The 17,153-nt window shown below is 39.6% G+C and overlaps 1 protein-coding gene across 1 annotated transcript; it reads left to right on the forward strand.

Annotated features, from left to right (window-relative positions):
* The first annotated feature begins 7,912 nt into the window (after nt 1-7,912).
* On the forward strand, nt 7,913-9,701 carry LOC122020631 (bidirectional sugar transporter SWEET14-like). The gene is made up of 6 exons (XM_042578633.1): nt 7,913-8,116; nt 8,288-8,324; nt 8,408-8,618; nt 8,694-8,855; nt 8,956-9,075; nt 9,172-9,701. Exons 1-6 carry the CDS (start codon nt 8,065-8,067, stop codon nt 9,442-9,444), a joined length of 855 nt encoding a protein of 284 aa, XP_042434567.1. The 5' UTR covers nt 7,913-8,064; the 3' UTR covers nt 9,445-9,701.
* The last annotated feature ends 7,452 nt before the right edge of the window (nt 9,702-17,153 follow it).

Raw genomic sequence — 17,153 nt, forward strand, 5'->3', positions numbered from 1 at the left:
TTGAATGAACGAAGCCTATAAAAGAAAGTCTCGAGATCCGAGGCAAATCATCAATTATCTGTTCGAATCATTATTCTCATGCTACTCTGTTTGTGCAAGTCTTGTTGTTACGATGTCGAGAGGCTTTCTAACAATCTCATCTTCTACTTCTTGTTGTCGGTATATTTATTTTTATTTGTATTTATTTAAAGGAAATAGTGGTTTTGTTACTATTCTCCTCTTTCATTATATGAGTTTGCTTCTACTCTGAACAATTTCGGAGAGAAAAGCTATAGTGGATTGCCCATCGAAACAATCAAGGATCGTGAGCCTCAGAGTAGTAGTCACTAGACCATGAACCAAGTAAAATCAAACTATGTTATTATTTGCTTTACATTATTCCGCTTCTACTTTGATATGATTTTACAAAAAGATAAAATGAAAAGAAAAAGTTTTAAACACCCCCCCCCCCCACGCGCGCGACCTGCCTATCGACTCTTTTAATCCTACATATGCCTCATAGTCCTTGAAAAAGGCCCCATAAGTATCTCTTGAGCAGTTGAAGGGATTTCCAACACAACCCAAGTGAACTATTAGATGTATTGTGGTAAGGGTTCCTACTACTTTTGCTTATGATTAAAGATACTCATAAGGGTAGATGGGTAGCTCTTGGAGCTGGAAAAGTGGTGTAGGAATAGTGTTGTAAAGTTGTCAAAGGACTGAAGAGCCAAGCCACAAGTTGTTAAACCATTGTTGGACAGGTCCAATGAGGATGGTGAGAAAGATGAGACATTTGACTCCATCAGAATATTGATTAAGAACAATTGCATTTTTAAAATGACACAAATATTTTTTTAATCGATAGTGACATTGTACGCATTGATCTAGGGTAGCCAAAAGATGATCGACAACACATCTTCCAAGATGGTCGTTAAGAAAGGCATCTGTAGAGTTGTAACTCATGGATGGCGATCGGGTAGGGCTATTTGACACTCTTTTAGCCTGCAAAATGGTAGTTGCTCCCTTTGAACTCTGCACTGAGGGTTCTATAGCTAATGCAGCCTCTGCCAGTGCTTCATGCACTTCTTCCATAATAGCCATGGCTCGACCATGTCTGAGTGCTTCCTCTACCGTAGCAGTGATGGAGTGTGTAAGTCATCCTCATGAATTGGGGCTTCCAGTCGTCTCCAATATGATCGTAAGAAGAGGTCGTCTGTGCTCTTTCAACTTCTCACTATGCGGATTTGCCACTCACCTTGTGCCTATTCCATCTCAAGGCCTTTTGCAAACACTTTTCCACAAATGAAGTTAAAAATAATGTTAGTCATTACAGCTCCCTTGCTCAACCACATCGCTTCTCACAGATTCGAATTTGATAAAGCTCCTATTTGCATGCGCTCGAACGGGTCTTGGGCCTACACTTTAACACTCATCAATAGGCACAGGCATGACTCCTCCGACGGTCAAGTCGGCGCTAAACTAAGAGAAAAGAGAATGAAGAGTTATTTCTCGTGGAGAAAAAAGCTTGCTAAGAGAAAGGTGATTACCTTCAACCCTCAGCACTTACCCTTTTATACAATCAAGTTCGAACATCCATGTGGGTTGTCATGTCTCTCTGTGGGCCATTAGAAAGGTGGGATGGAGTGGGGCTCCAACCGCCTACTGCATGTTAGTAGCATGGTTTGACAGAGATGTGGTGTTGACGTCGTACGTCTATCGCTCTGCGATAATCCTCATGGGTTGTATCCATCGCGGTTGATTTTGTCTGTGATAGTTACTGGCAATCCCATGTCATGGACTACAAGATATATCAAGTTGCTGACAGGCCCTGAATGCATACTAGAGATATATCAAGTTGGAAGTACGACCATATTAGAAATACCTCTTGTTTTCTAATATTTCCTTAGTTCAGCTTTAAGTAACAACAATGGTGGATCTAGAAATTAAGTTCTACCCTGGTTAAAAAGGCCCTAAGCTGATGTGGGACTGACGAGAGCTAGGTACTTCCTTGCCTAGCCACAACTAGAACTTCTTTTCCTAGTGTCAAGTCATCTTGATCCAGACATAGGAACCTCCAATTCATTTGTTAGAGTCCAATACTCTTCCCACATAGCTCGATTGGACGATAACTCTTGTGCACAGTCGACGGTTACTCCTTCTGGCAATCTGGACTCTGATACAAATTGTTAGAATTTTTAGTGGAACTAGGATGAGGAAATAAGAATGTAGGAGAGACTTTGTAACAAAGTATGAGAATGAGAGAAAGACTCTATGGTCGGGTGGACTAAGGGGTAAGGAAGTCCTTGTAGGTTAGTTTGACCGAGGGGTAGGAATGTTCTAGTGGGTCAAGGATCAGATGACATCAAGCGGATAGGCTTGAGAGGGAGGTCATTCATTTGTATATCATATCCTTTCTCTAATAATTGACCAATGTTCAAAAGATTATTTTTTATATCAAGAATATAATAAACATTTGAGATGCATACTTTCTTTCCATTCAAACAAAATGTCACTTTTCCTTTAATTGGCCTTGTGATAGATCTCCGAAGGTAATATTGCCTATTAGCCACACATCAAACTTTGTGAACAACTCATTTCTCCCACACATGTGGTTTGATGCTCCTATGTCTAGAAACCATATAATAGGGTAGACAGATTCTGGCCCATCGTATGCCATCAACAATACTGGTCATTCATTGTCCACCTCCTTATTGACAAGGTTCACTTGTTCTTCTCCATTGTTAGTGTTATACCAACATTCATTATAGTGATGACCATACTTGTAAAGATGATATTGAGATTTAGTTTTATCATATCTCCATCTAATGTTTCTACCTCGTCCACGACCTTGACCTCGACTTCCATCATGACCTCTTCCATGTCCATGTCATTCATTTCCATCATTCTGATTTTGATTGTGCCGATTGGAGTTAGAAGTACGACCACCTCTACCTCTCCATGCAAAAGCCCTTACTTATTAAGGACCTCCTTTGGATGATTCATTCTGCTTGAATGATAGTTCGGCTTGGAGTGCTTGCTCCAAAGTTCTTCCTTCATTTTCCTTTAATATTCTTTGTTCATATGCTTGAAGGGATCCCATAAGCTCTTACACAACCATCACCTTCAAATCTTTTGATTCCTCAATCTCCACAACTATGAAATCAAACTTTGAGTCTAAAGACCTTAAGATCTTTTCAACGACTCAAACATCTTACAGCTCCTTGTCATTTCTTCTTATTTGATGAACAACAAAAATAACTAGGGAGAAATAATCAAAAATTATTTCTGAAGTCTCTTGTTGTAGTGCTTCAAATTGAGCTCGTAGGGCTTATAGGCGAATCTTCTTTACTTTATCTACTCCATCATATGTTGCCTTCAATATTTCTCAAGTCTCTTGTGACATTGTTGCTAGAGCAATCAACTCAAAAGCGGCTTCATCTACTCCTTAATAGATAGTAAATAAAACCTTCTCTCTTTTCTTCATCACCTTAAGAGTTTGATCATTCTCATTGCTTGTTTCAGTTATAGTATAGTCGATCTCCACAAGGTCTCATACATTAAGGAAGCCTAATAGAGCTTCCATTTGTATACTCCACATTCTGTAGTCGTCTTTGGTTAACTTTGCCACTTGGAGGGAACTCGTCGAAGCCATTGGTGTATATGGCTTTGAAATCAATTATTAGGACCAAAGGAATTCACATATCTCCATAATGATATGATATTATTCACTTTAGGCCTAAGTCCTCATAACTTTATTTTTGGACTCTAACTAGAAGACCTCATATCAATGAAGATATCTTTTCCTTATAAGTCCATCTTTTTTATGTGTTTTTAATGTAGAACTTTGTTTGTAACTATTGTAACCCAACATATTAGACCTCGGGCTAATAATATGGAATTTACTTAAAAATTGAGAAATATGAAGGTAATAAAGTAAAGTGGCATTCGGGTGGGCCATGGCTAAAGCCCGGGTACAGCAAAGCCGGGCTCCACCCTTAGTAATAATCCCCTTTAAAAAAATTAACTTATTTTCTAATAACTTTTCCTCTATTAGTTGTACGTCATTCTTTACAAATTTGGCCTCTAGCATGAGAGTTTAGCTCTAAAATAAAAAAGAGTTCTAGAAGATCATGAAAGAACTCTGTCTCAACAATGCAAGTTACAAAAGCTACAGAAATGGTTTCACCCTAGCAAAAGTTCACCGGACTACCGTTGCACCGTTTTGGTGGGAGTAAATTTACCTTTTAAAAAAATGACTATCCACTTTATGGTCATCAATTTTTAACAATTCAAATTTGGCAACCCATCATTTAGACCTGCCAATGATCAAATTTTCCAATACCATCCACCCACAGTCCCACACAAAATCAGCTGTCCTACCTTGGACACTATCAGACAGAGGGAAGGTGTTGTGGCAACAAACCCTAAGTAATTCATCAATTATTAGACTGCCATTGTTCTTCTTTGACATATATATATATATCACTGCAAAGGTCAATGACACTCATGCTCACTGTTAATGCTGAACTTGGCTTCAGGTACTCAGCCTTTCGGTAAGGGCATTTGGCACGCCCCTTCCCAGGATTCAAAAGGGCATGCAAAGCAAAAGCACTGTAGGACATGATCTGGCAACGCCAATGAAGGCCCCAGTTGAGACCAGCTGTTCTCAGGCAACCCTTGCAACTTGCCATGTCCTATTCCATTACATGTTTTTAACAAATATGCTAACAAATTTATCTAAGCATGTGTATTGATCCCATATACAAATATAATACATGTATTCGATATCTATGTTATTCATGAACATTAACGAGTTACAGATCCACTCAACTAACACAATTCAACACGTGATCGGTGCATCTATACAAAAATATGGATTAGTTCAACCGAATTAATCTTCGCATTCTATTGATGTATAAAACAGTAGTAGTTGATGAATGGTAGATTAAAAGGACCTTGTGAGAAATTATCTAAAGGTCCCCCAAGAATGCTAAGCCATGAGCTGGCTAGCCCCAAAGAAGTAGAGCTAGCATAGATTTGGTGGACCTAAACTACTAGACCTTATCCACATTGTTGGGTGAAGACTCAGATTTGGCAATGCCACACAAGCATGCACCTTGAGATTCTAGATTTCCTCAGGCCACCCTGCCCTTCATAGCAAAGAAAAGGACTGCGTGCCTTCCATCCTATTTCCCACCACTTCATACTTCAACTTGCTCATCTACATTATTCTTGACGACTCCATCTCCCGAACCCTAAAATGGCTTAAAAGGAGGGTAAATATGAACTTGCCTTAGAATGATCATTACCATGTGTGTTGTGGCAAATAAAGGTGATCATTATCATGTGTGTGTGTGTGTGAGAGAGAGAGAGAGAGAGAGAGAGAGAGGCCTAATTAAGAATGCTTGCATGCATGTCATTACTCTCCCTTGCCTACCTAGGCATCAAAAATGGAAGCCAAAGTGGAGGCCAGAGGAGCTTGCCATTTCAGTGCTCTTCATCTCTGAATCAAGCCTCAAGAACTCCTTCTTTCTCCGGTTTCTTATATGAATTTGGACCCTCTGCTGAGCAACAATTCGCCAAGAATATTCCCTTACTTTCCACCTCTAGAATTGAGCAAGATTTCTATGGATCACTCAGTCTCAAAGTTAATACTTGATAGACTAAACTTCACGGTTTAACGACAAGTCGATCGTGAACCTTGCCGCCGAGATGGAGTAATGCACTTTGTGCTAAAAATGATGATTGCTGTTTAGTTCTTCAGTTTGATTGTTGCTTCATCATGTAGATGAGATGTTTGCTACTGAGTGAAGAGATGGAGGAGGATGAAAAAAATCTAAGAGGATATTCCAAACCCTATAGTACTCAATCTGTTTTGACAAACATATTCCTACAACACTGCTTTGCTCTTTATGTTTCACTTGTTGATTTATTGAAAGAAGGCGGTAAATGAATGGAACAGTTGACTTTGCTTTCATTGCACACACATATAACACAAGCTAAGGGGGGCTTACCATTTCACAAAGCTGTAAGTGCAAACTGGAATCTTAGTGTCTGCCCTCAACTGGCAATCATTTATTTTATCAAGTCAATCAAATTGAAGTTCTTATATTTATTGGCTAGAGAAAATTGATTTGGAGTTGGAGCTGCAGCTTTTGTTGGTAGGTCTACATTTTATTTACGAAGCATGCACTACCATAAGAATCTTTCTAGTTGTGAGGCATAATCTATAGAAGAAGTACAAAAACAATATTGTTGAAGTTAAAGAATAAACCATGGGTGAGTTTCTTTCTATCTTACCGATTTCGGTTTGTTTATTGGTTGGCAAAGAAAGTCTCTTTGGTTTCATGGAAACTTTGCTACAAATTGTAGAATCTTATGTATGATCTTCCTTTGCTTAGAACAAGCTGCAAACTAGTTTAAGATGTGTTGGAATCCAAATCATAGTGAAGGCAGCCTACTGTACATATGCTCCTCATAGTCTTATCTTCCTTTTTTTCCCTTGTAAGTTCCACTTTAGCTTTTGATAGTTGGGTAGAGATTCTAGACTAAATTTAGTAATAAAGATTAGAGTTAAAAGCTATATCAAGATTCATGATCATGAAAAGCAAAATTAAAGGAATGTCTTATCGGTTGGGTAGGTGCATGGGTGAATGATCTAGTTCCCATCAATGGGTATCTAAGGGTTTTGTTTTCAATTGTAGAGTTTGGTTACGGAGCCATGATGACATCTTGAGTTAGGCAGTGGCTGTTTGAGACTAGATATACAAATTCTATAAACACTCACTCACTCCCCGTAGTTAATTATACGCATGAAATGTGTCTTCTTTATCATGGAATCATGTCCAAAGTCATTGCAAATGGTCTACTAAATTGTACACGATTTAAAAAAAATGTGGTAAGTGACTTAAAAAATGGTCATACACAAGATTCAAAATCCAATTCTATATTGAGTTTTGATCCTCAATTGACATGAAAGGTGTTGGTGATGTATGATGCTGATTGAGTGTCGATTATCATTGAAGAATCAAGGAAAGAAGGAGGAAGAAGAAATAGGGGAATTCTAGCTCATGGAAGACCATGCACATGGTCTAATTGAAATATCTAGTTTATTTGTATTCACAAAAGTTTCATAGAAGAAGGCCTTGAAGAAGCCTAGCTTGTTCACATAAGCCCTCCAATATCACATTCATTAACAAGTTTCATGTGCATGTCAAAAAGAGCACAATGATAAATTTTGTTTGTATCATCGACACAACTCGAAAATCTAAACCGTGATCATACATGATGTAAAAATGGCATAATTATGGGATGCCTCAGGTTGGTTTGATCAGGCCAAAGAAGCAAATACTATAAAATGAACAGGATAGAAATAGAGGAAGACAACAAAGTTGACAAAACTTTACTTTGTTCCTCCAGTGGCTTCAGTAGTACAATACTTATTAAGCCTATGAAGGTGGCTCCTCTACCATCTTTTCATCAACAAATTAGTTAATTAAAAAACAACTGTTACATGTTTTTTAAAAAAAAACATCTCTAGATTTTTCTGTAAATAATTAACTGTTCATTGGGAAATAGGTGGGAGCTAGCTTAATGCTGTTGTCATGTCCAACATGTGATTGAGTCATGTCTGATGCATAAATTTAACTTAAACAAGCTTCTTTCTTTAATTTGCCTAAAAGAAAACAGTAGAGGTCTGTTTTTTTTTAATGATGATAATGCATGTATTTTATTTAGGCAAATTTTATTTTAAAAATAATTTAAATATACAGATCATATATCACTTGAATTTAACCAACTTCAACCATTTTGTATACGATGGCATTACCGTAGGTTGATGACAGTGACAAGTCATGCCCCACCTCACACAGGGCTTGCAATATTTACTCCACTGGCCTCTCCTATAAAAGGACCTTTCTCCTCTCGTTCAAAGTAGCAGTTGTGAGAAGTGAGATCAAGGCTGATCTAGTTCTCTCATCCTTTAGTTTTTTTCTTTGAGAAGTGAGAGAGAGAGAGAGAGAGATTGGTCTTGGATCAAATTTTTTAGAGATTCACTTCTTCTTCTTTGACAGACAAATTAAAGTCATGGCCGGCCTGTCCCTGCAACACCCCTTGCCATTTGCCTTTGGCATCCTAGGTCCATTGACATACCACTCTTTCAATTCATTTTCCCTTTACTCATCATCTCTTCATGTCTTCTTTACCTGCATGTATTTGTCTTCTTAGTATATATATCACATTTCAATCTTATGCTCACTGCATGCATGCAAAAATATGTTGATCATGTTATTTCATTTGCTCAATGCAGGCAACATTATCTCCTTCATGGTTTTTCTTGCCCCAATGTGAGTATAATATCAATATAGTTACTCACTCAATATTATTTCATTAACTTGCTCATGTATTTGTAATATGAACTGATGAACAGCCCAACATTTTATCGAATTTACCGAAAGAAATCAACAGAGGGGTTCCACTCGGTGCCATACGTGGTTTCATTATTCAGCTGCATGTTGTGGATCTACTACGCCTTTGTCAAGACTGATTCCCTCCTCCTCATCACCATTAACTCCTTCGGTCTGTTCATCGAGACTACCTACATCACCATCTACCTCATCTATGCCCCCAAGAAAGCTAGGGTATGCCCATATAAATTGTTAATAACTACTTTGTATGCATATGTAGATACGTGACATGTTCATGCATTCATGCAGGTATTTTGCATCCAAATATTCCTGCTTTTGGATGTGCTAGGCTTCGCTGGGATAGTTCTTTTAACTCAACTGCTAACTAGTGGCTCCAAGCGTGTGGTTTTACTTGGTTGGATCTGTGTTGGCTTCTCTGTTAGTGTTTTTGCTGCTCCACTTAGCGTCATTGTAAGCCCTTTCTTTTGAAACAAAAACAAAAAAAAATAGTTTTTTTCATGCCATTTTTTTGAACTAACTAAACAAGGTTCTTTGGTGATTGCTAACATAGAGGGTCGTCATACGCACCAAGAGCGTAGAGTTCATGCCATTCTTTCTCTCATTCTTCCTCACTTTGAGCGCAATTGCTTGGTTCGGATATGGCCTGTTTACCAAGGACATCTATGTTCAGGTCTTGTGGATGCTTAATGCATTTGAATGCACATTATTTTTGTTATAGCTAGATATCAATGCATTGCATTCTTATTGTTATTGTTTTGTTTTGCAGCTTCCCAATGTGCTAGGATTCTTGTTTGGAGTCGCACAAATGTTGCTCTACGTAGTGTACAAGAAGAAGAAGAATGTCGTCGTGGAGCCAACCGTGCCCGAGCACATAGTGAAGATAATGGAACTCACTGCCGCTCCTCCTTCAGAGTTGCTACAATCGACTGCACTCTGCAACTTAAAGAAAGTGGACGAAAACACTGAAGGAGGCTTGGACAAGGCAAAGGGGCCCATAGGCGAGGGCTTTGAGATCATCCCAATCATCACAGTCTCTTGACCCTTGTGGAGCTGATCGCACAAGATAATTAACATCATTATATGATTAGATATGAATCATGACTTACTTCCACTACATGTTTCCTTTTACCAATTTCCATGTCATAGGGTTTAAATTAGTTCCATGCTAGCAATCTACCATAGGATTATGCATGCATGCATCTACCCCTCTATTTGTATGCCCAAAAGAACAAAAAAAGTGTGCAAGTGTATGCTTAGTTTTCGCATTAATAAAGGTTATCTTAGCTTCCTTTTCTCCATATATTTGCAAAGGTCTCGGAGGGTAGGCTAACCCCTAATAGCTAAAGGGTTCTTCCCAAAAGTTTGAATTACAAATTAAACAGATGGTTCTAGTACTTTGTCAATTTGAAAAGAAATAGAAAGATGACACATACATCGAATAGAACATTACACATATATAGTAATTATACGTCCACCCAACTCAACTTCTTTTTGTGTTTAACTTTTCTCTCTAACTATTAGTCTAATTTATAATTGTCAATATAAGGTGGTCCAAATAAGTCTCAATGTGGAAATTCACTTGCGGCATCCTCTACTTTATGGGCTGTTTTACCATGGATTGGAAACTGAGAAGGGGGTTTTACTTACTTTAGAGGCAAAATTTGATAGGTGGGTCCTATTGAAAGGTGAAGGCATCCTCAACAAGATTCAATAATCTCAACACAACATTATAACCAGAACTTTTGTGGTCTTGAAATGGGATAACATTTGAGAACGAGAAGAAAAAAAGGCAATACAAGTAAGTAATAGCTTAAACATATAATTAATTAAGGTGTTTGTTTGTTTGGGCCTTAAATGAGTAACAAACATATTAGAACATAGCCTAGATATAATATTAGATAGATGAATAACATATATGAGTAGAAGAAACTACTATGGGTGAATTGTTATAACTTTAATATCAAACTTGCGACAAGGTATCAAAGCAACAATCGAAGGGCACAAACTTGATTCTTTGTTGTGACCAATCCTCAACAATATCTTAAAGCCATGCATTGTCATCTCAAATTAATTTTTGAGCTTATGCGGCTATCTATCAAGCATATGCAACCACTACACAGTCTCATCTGTTGGGACCGATGGGAGTTAGAGAGTGTGTAAATAGGTCTTTTCACGCCATCTTTGAGAAAATAATAGAAAACTTTGGCACACAGTTGGAATGTTGAATCGAAAACTTTATATGCTCTCAAAAAGGCTAATCAATCGATTGGTACATGATAACAATTAGTTGATACCAATCAGTTGAGTTGTCCAGTCGAATTGTGAACATTCTATTCACTCCAAAATATGATCAATTGAGTTTTCTAGTCGACTTTAGAGTTACTATGTAAATTCTCAATTTGGATGTTTACACATTGATCCGGCGGATAGAACAGGGGATCCCCATTTTGAGGGGTCAATGCCACGTGGAAGTCAAAAGGTCAGGTGGTCGACCGGAGAAGGACGGACCGAGCGGCCGACCGGAGAAGGATGGGTTGACCTCCCGGCTAGCAGACCGATGAATACCCGAGGGCAAAAGGCGCCCTGACAGGAATCGGAGTTCTGGCGCTCGACTGAACAGTAACGAGGGGCCGAGCGGAAGTATTGGCCGAAGACACAAGGTAACATACTGCTAGCAGTCCCTACATGACACCTTACCGAAGATCTCCCCAGCATACCGATGTAAACGGAAGGTCGGACGGGAGGTGTGTGCCGTCCGGCCGGGCGTAAAATGAGGGCCAGCCGGACGGGACGCCCCGTCCAGCTGATCGGACGGACGCCCCGGCATGGGGTAGGGAGAGAAGGACAAGGAACATCTTATGACAGCCGTCTAGTCCTATGACTAGGTCATACCCTTAGTCTGGTGATGAGGTGTTCTGATGTCCCATCGAAGACGTGTCGAGACTGTAGCAGTATGGTGTCAGGTAAGCTTTCTGACAAATACATACCGAGGTATGGGCTAAGAACACGTGTTTGCCTCGATAGGTGTGCGTGAGCTCTTTCACCACTCTATATAAGGAGCCTTATACTTCGCCGGAGGTACGTTTTCTTGGAGATTGGGAGCCACCTTTTGCTGTCCGCTTGCCTGACTTGAACGTCGGAGGGTCGTCGCCGGGAACCCCTTCCCGGCTCGACTTCTGTGCAGGTTCGCCGGAGTTTCGTACGATCAGTCGTCGACCCACGTCAGCTACCCGGAGAGCGCCACGTGTCCAGCGTCCGTTGATTGAGCGTTCGGACAGGATCACACATCAATTGACTAGTTAACCCTAACAATCGATTGATGCACAAAACCCTCAACATGTTTAGGGTTTAACTAATCAATCAGTTGCTAATCTATAACAATAGATTGTTCTGCCTAAATTTGAGTTTTACAACCTTAAACACTCAACTATAAACACCTCCAATTTAATAGTGTATCTGTCTATTGATACACGATATCAATAGACTATTATACTATTTTCAACCATTCTAATGGTTGAAATATGTCTATCTTCAGCTACCTTTGTCCCATAAATATATCATACTAGATGAAGCTCTTGCTCTCTAGACTTCCATGTCTAAAGTTTCCTCATCTCCAAGTATTCATTCACCCTGCATCCAATCTCTTAATCTGCTTGGTCTTTTCTTTTTTTTTTTGCTAAGACTCTAGCCTTCAACCTTTTTAGACTTCCCTTCCTTGCATCCGGTCACCAGACTAGTAAGGGCTTCTCTTACCAAGAATTTAGCCTTGATCCTCCTTGGACTTTCTTGTCTTAAATTTGATCTCCAGACCTACAAGATTTTTCTTGTACATTTGTCACACAAGTGAGAGTCCACAATCTTCCTTAACTTAAATATTGTCAAACATAAAACTCTACATCCAGGGCATGATTGCATCAACAATCTCCTCTTTTTTAATGTTTGATAATGTATTTAAGTTAAGGTTCTCTAACAATATTATAACAATACCAAGAGACAATTATAACATACAACCATGTCATGCACTAGTCAATGTCATCATGAACATAATCATGTCAAACAACAACAATATCATCACAAATAATATCATCACACAAACTTAAATCACCTACATCTCCCCCTTTAGTAAATATCAAAAAAGAAAAAACACAGCTCCCCCTATAACCATGCATAGAACATCAAAGGGAAATGCAAATAGAATTATAACAATAATATATAAGGTGACAATATGCAATAGTCAATTGCAATAAGCAAAATAAAACATAGAAATGACACAGCTAGGTAAGCATTAATCCATACATTAAATTAACAATAGTCTAAAAAAAAGGATAATATATTCAACAACGAGTAGTCTAGCACAAGTAATACAAAATGTTGTATGTGATCATCAAGGCACTAAACCACCAATCTTCGTCATTGTCAATCAAAGCTGGTGGAAGAGGTGGAGGTTGTTGACCTTTCTGACACCCTAAATCCAAGCCCATAACATCTCATACATAACCCTTAGTCAACTTGAAACTTTATTTTATCTATAAAATAGTTAGCACAATAATAATAATAGTGGTCATGCAAAACAAAGTTAGACAGATATATTAATGCATGAATAAGATAGTAAGGGCTATCCTGATTTCAACTTAGAAACCTTTGTCAGTTTCTCTAGTTGGATCAGCACCTAAAGTTGTCCCTGGAGGGACATGACCTCACGCACTTTCTCCATAAGCTTACCTCAACTTACCTGTCAAATATCGAATCCTCCAAACCTGTTTGGACCTTAACCACTTAGTATCAGATCGGCTAATCCACTAACATTTTTTCTGCAATACTAAATTAGCACAACAGCAATAATAGTAATGCAAAATAGTGTTTGTAATGTTGGTGCAACATCCCTCAGGTCAAGGTTGACCTGGTTGACCAAGCTTGAGTCTTGGTTTGGGTTTCGATGTTTGACAATGCAAGGTTGATTGAAGAAGAGTCAAGTAGGTCAAGTATGACCGGATACTTGACTGGGAAGTCCTAGTGAGTGAAGCTAGGCAGGAGAAAAATCCTGGTGAGTGAAGCCAGGTGGAAGTCCTAGTGAGTGAAGCTAGGCAGGAGGAAAATCCTGGTGAGTGAAGCCAGGTGAAAGACCTAGTGAGTGAAGCTAGGCAATTGGAAAAGTCCTGGTGAGTGAAGCCAGGCAAGAGAAATCCAGATGGGTCAAGATTGACTAGATATCTGGTGAGAGTCCAAGTAGGTCAAAGGGATTGACCGGATACTTGGCACGAGAAAGAAAAGTCCAAGTAGGTCAGAGGGACTGACCGGATACTTGGCAAGAAGAGAAAAGTCCAAGTGAGTCAAAGGGATTGACCAGACACTTGGTTAGAGAGTCCTAGCTGGTCAAGGGTGACCGGATGCTAGGTCTTATGTACCAACAAGTCATGGTTGACTAGATGTTGGTTTAGGGGGCTTTGGACTTGGTTTTGGGCAAAAACCAAGGTTTGGATTGATCCGTGGATTGATCCAGCAGGTTTGGATTGATCCGTGGATTGATCCAGCAGGTTTGGATTGATCCGTGGATTGATCCAGCAGGTTTGGATTGATCCGTGGATCGATCCAGCAGATCTGGATCGATCAGTGGATCGATCCAGAAGATTTGAATCGATCCGCCGATCGATCCGGTGAGTCCCCGCGAACAGAACCCCTCTGGATCGATCCGTGGATCGATCCAGAGGTCCCAATCGATCAGTGGATCGATTGGGACGCTGCTGCTTCGCGCGATAAGCGCTGGATCGATCTGTGGATCGATCCGTGGATCGATCCAAAGCCTCCCCGATCGATTGGGAGCAATCCAATCGATTGGGATTCGACCGTTGGCGTCGTTTATAGCTGTTGGCGTGCGATTCCTTCAGCATAACTTCACCGATTCATTCCAGATTCATCACAGCTCCTCCCCAGCACTCTCTAAGCTCCTCACCGCCAGTTCTTGAAGGTTCTTGGAGGTTCATCCAAGTCAAGAGGCGAGTTGCAACGAGAAGAAGAAGAAGCTAGGGTTTTTACTGCATCTCTTGTAAGCTTTTGCTTATTCTTTACTACCCTTTCTTCTACTTGTATTGAGAGTCTTGTAAGGCTTCTCCGCCTTCGGTAGTTACCGAAAAGGAGTGTTTATTAGTGGAGGTGTGTGTGTGTGCGTGGATCCTTGGACTAGTCACCTCTTGTGAGGTGGATACCAAGTAAAATCCTATTGTTAGCATTGTTGTAGTTTGTTTCTTTGTATTCCGCTGCGCATCACTTTGAAGAAACAAGCAACGAAGTACACGACGATCCCCCCCTCTAGCTACTTTTCGGTCCTAACAAGTGGTATCAGAGCGAGGCCGCTCTTCACCGGAATCATCACCGGAAGGGTCAAGCGTAACAAGAAAAGCTAGAGGGTGAAGAAGTTAGAGCAAATTCTTCAAGTTCAAGACTTTATCAAGCTCAACTTCAAGATGCAATTCCAAGATGGACTTGGATTTGACACAAGGGTGGCTCCACCATACACTTCTACGAGTTTCGATTCTTGGAAATCAAGAATCGAAAATTTTCTTATGATGGAGATAGAGCAATGGTTTGCTCTAATGGAAGGTTTCAAGACTCCAAGAAATTCAAAGGGTAAAGTTCTCAAGAGGAGCAAGTGGAACCAAGAGCAAGTCCAAAGGTGCGAGGCCAATGACAAAGTGACCAAGCTCTTGGTCAATTTATTGCCAAGCACCATCCTTTGCAAAATTGGAGAATTTGAAGATGCAAAGGAACTATGGAGCAAATTGGCCAAGCTTCATGAAGAGATCCCCTCCACTGTACAAGATCATGAAGAATCCAGAGAGGGTGACTCTTTGGAGCAAGATCAAGAGGAGGACTCCAAGGTTGAGAGATGCTCAACCTCCGAAGAAGAAGAAATCCAAGAAGCTTCATCCTCAAGGGAATGCAACGAAGGGAACAAGGAGGGAGCATACTCCTTGTTTCATATTCAAGATGATGAAGCCTCCACCTCTAGGATTGAGGGGGAGCAATTCTTGGTGACACCGGATCAAGAAGAAGGAGAAGCTTCTACATCCGGGTCAAGAGAAGAAGGGGAGGAAGAAGCTTCTACCTCCACAAGTCAAGAAAAATCAAATGGAGGGGAATCAAGGTTCGATCAAGAGGAAGCTTCTACCTCCGGATCCAAAGGAAAAGCTGCCACCCCTACAAGCAAAGGTATAAATATTTCAATTAATAATAAAATCATATTATATGCTTTGAATGTAGGGAACATGGGCACTACAAGAGCAAGTGTCCCAATTTGGCCAAGAAGAAGGGCCAAGTGGCACAAAAGGGCAAGGAGAAGCCCAAGGAGACCATCCCCGGAATAAAAAGAGCAAGGAGCACATTGTGTGCTTTTCTTGCAACCAAAAGGGCATTACCGAAGTCAATGCCCCAAGGGAAGAAGATGGTCAAGGCTCAAGGAGGCATTAGTCAAGGGGAGCCTCAAGGTAAAGAAGAAGGTAACATTTATTGAGCCTACCCCTTTACATTATGGTAAAAAGCATGATAGTTCTAACTTATATCATTTTAATGCTATTTACCATGAAAATAGAAAGCATGATAGCGTTAAAGAAAAACATATAGCTTTTCATGCTAAAACTACTACACCTAAGGCTAGGAATGTAAGTAAAAGTCTAGGCAAGAACTCTAAGGATTGTAGCTACAAGCCTAGACACAAAAATGCTCATGAACTTAATGGAAAACCAAAAACTAAGGACTTAGTGATGGAAAATCAAGTCTTGAGGTCAAGACTTGATAAAATGGAAAAGACCCTAAAAAGGATGGAAAATATCCTATTAGGGCAAAATGAGCATAACCTAGGTTTAGGGGTACAAAAGTCATCCAATGGCCATAGAGATTTGGGATACAAACCAAAGGCTAAGAAGGATGTGCCCTCTTACCATAGAGTTCCATATAGTTATGGAACAAACCCTAGGTCTAGTGGTCAAGTCAAAAATACTAGGGAAGTCATCCCTAAGAGTATTTTTGCAATAAATGTGACTAAGACTTCTAGGAAGTCTAAGAAAGTCACAAACAAGGTCACAAGGGAGGTTATCCCTAAAGTTGACCTAGAAAGTGTGACCAAGGCTTCCAAGAAGTCAAACAAGGTCACTAGGAAGGTATCTAGGGAAGTTATCTCTAGTGAATACCTAGAGCATCCAAGGAGCACCAATAGGTGTTGGGTTCCTAGGAGCATCTTCTCTACCCCATAAATGGGTTAGAGAGTGTCAACTCCGATTAGAAGGGTAGTTAACCCAACTTTGAGGAAATTGACACTCAAGGAGCATTTTCAAGGTTTTTGTTAACCTTTGAAAATGAAATGGAACTATTATTTACTCCTTGAAAGAGTAACATGTGTCTATTGGTGGAAAAATTGATTTTATCTTAAAATGGCACAAATTAGAAAAATATAAGAAATACCAAGTTGGGACTTTGGTATTTTCTTAGTGCTACTCTTGTGGAAAAATGAAATATGCCAACATTTGAGGATATGTTTAATTATTAAGTGGCATAAACAAATCAAGAGAAATAGAAATGTCAATTTAGGTTTTGGCATTTCTTTGAAGCATTTAGGGCAATCTAGGTTTAACATTTTAAGTTAAAACAAGTGATATATTTTGGGTTAGCTAAGTGGTTAAGGATACTTAGATAGGTAATCTAGGTATATTTTATTTATGCTATACCTTGCCATGATTATTTGCCCATCATATGTCA

The sequence above is a fragment of the Zingiber officinale genome, chromosome 9A (assembly GCF_018446385.1).
Source record: "Zingiber officinale cultivar Zhangliang chromosome 9A, Zo_v1.1, whole genome shotgun sequence".
Classification (NCBI taxonomy): domain Eukaryota; kingdom Viridiplantae; phylum Streptophyta; class Magnoliopsida; order Zingiberales; family Zingiberaceae; genus Zingiber; species Zingiber officinale.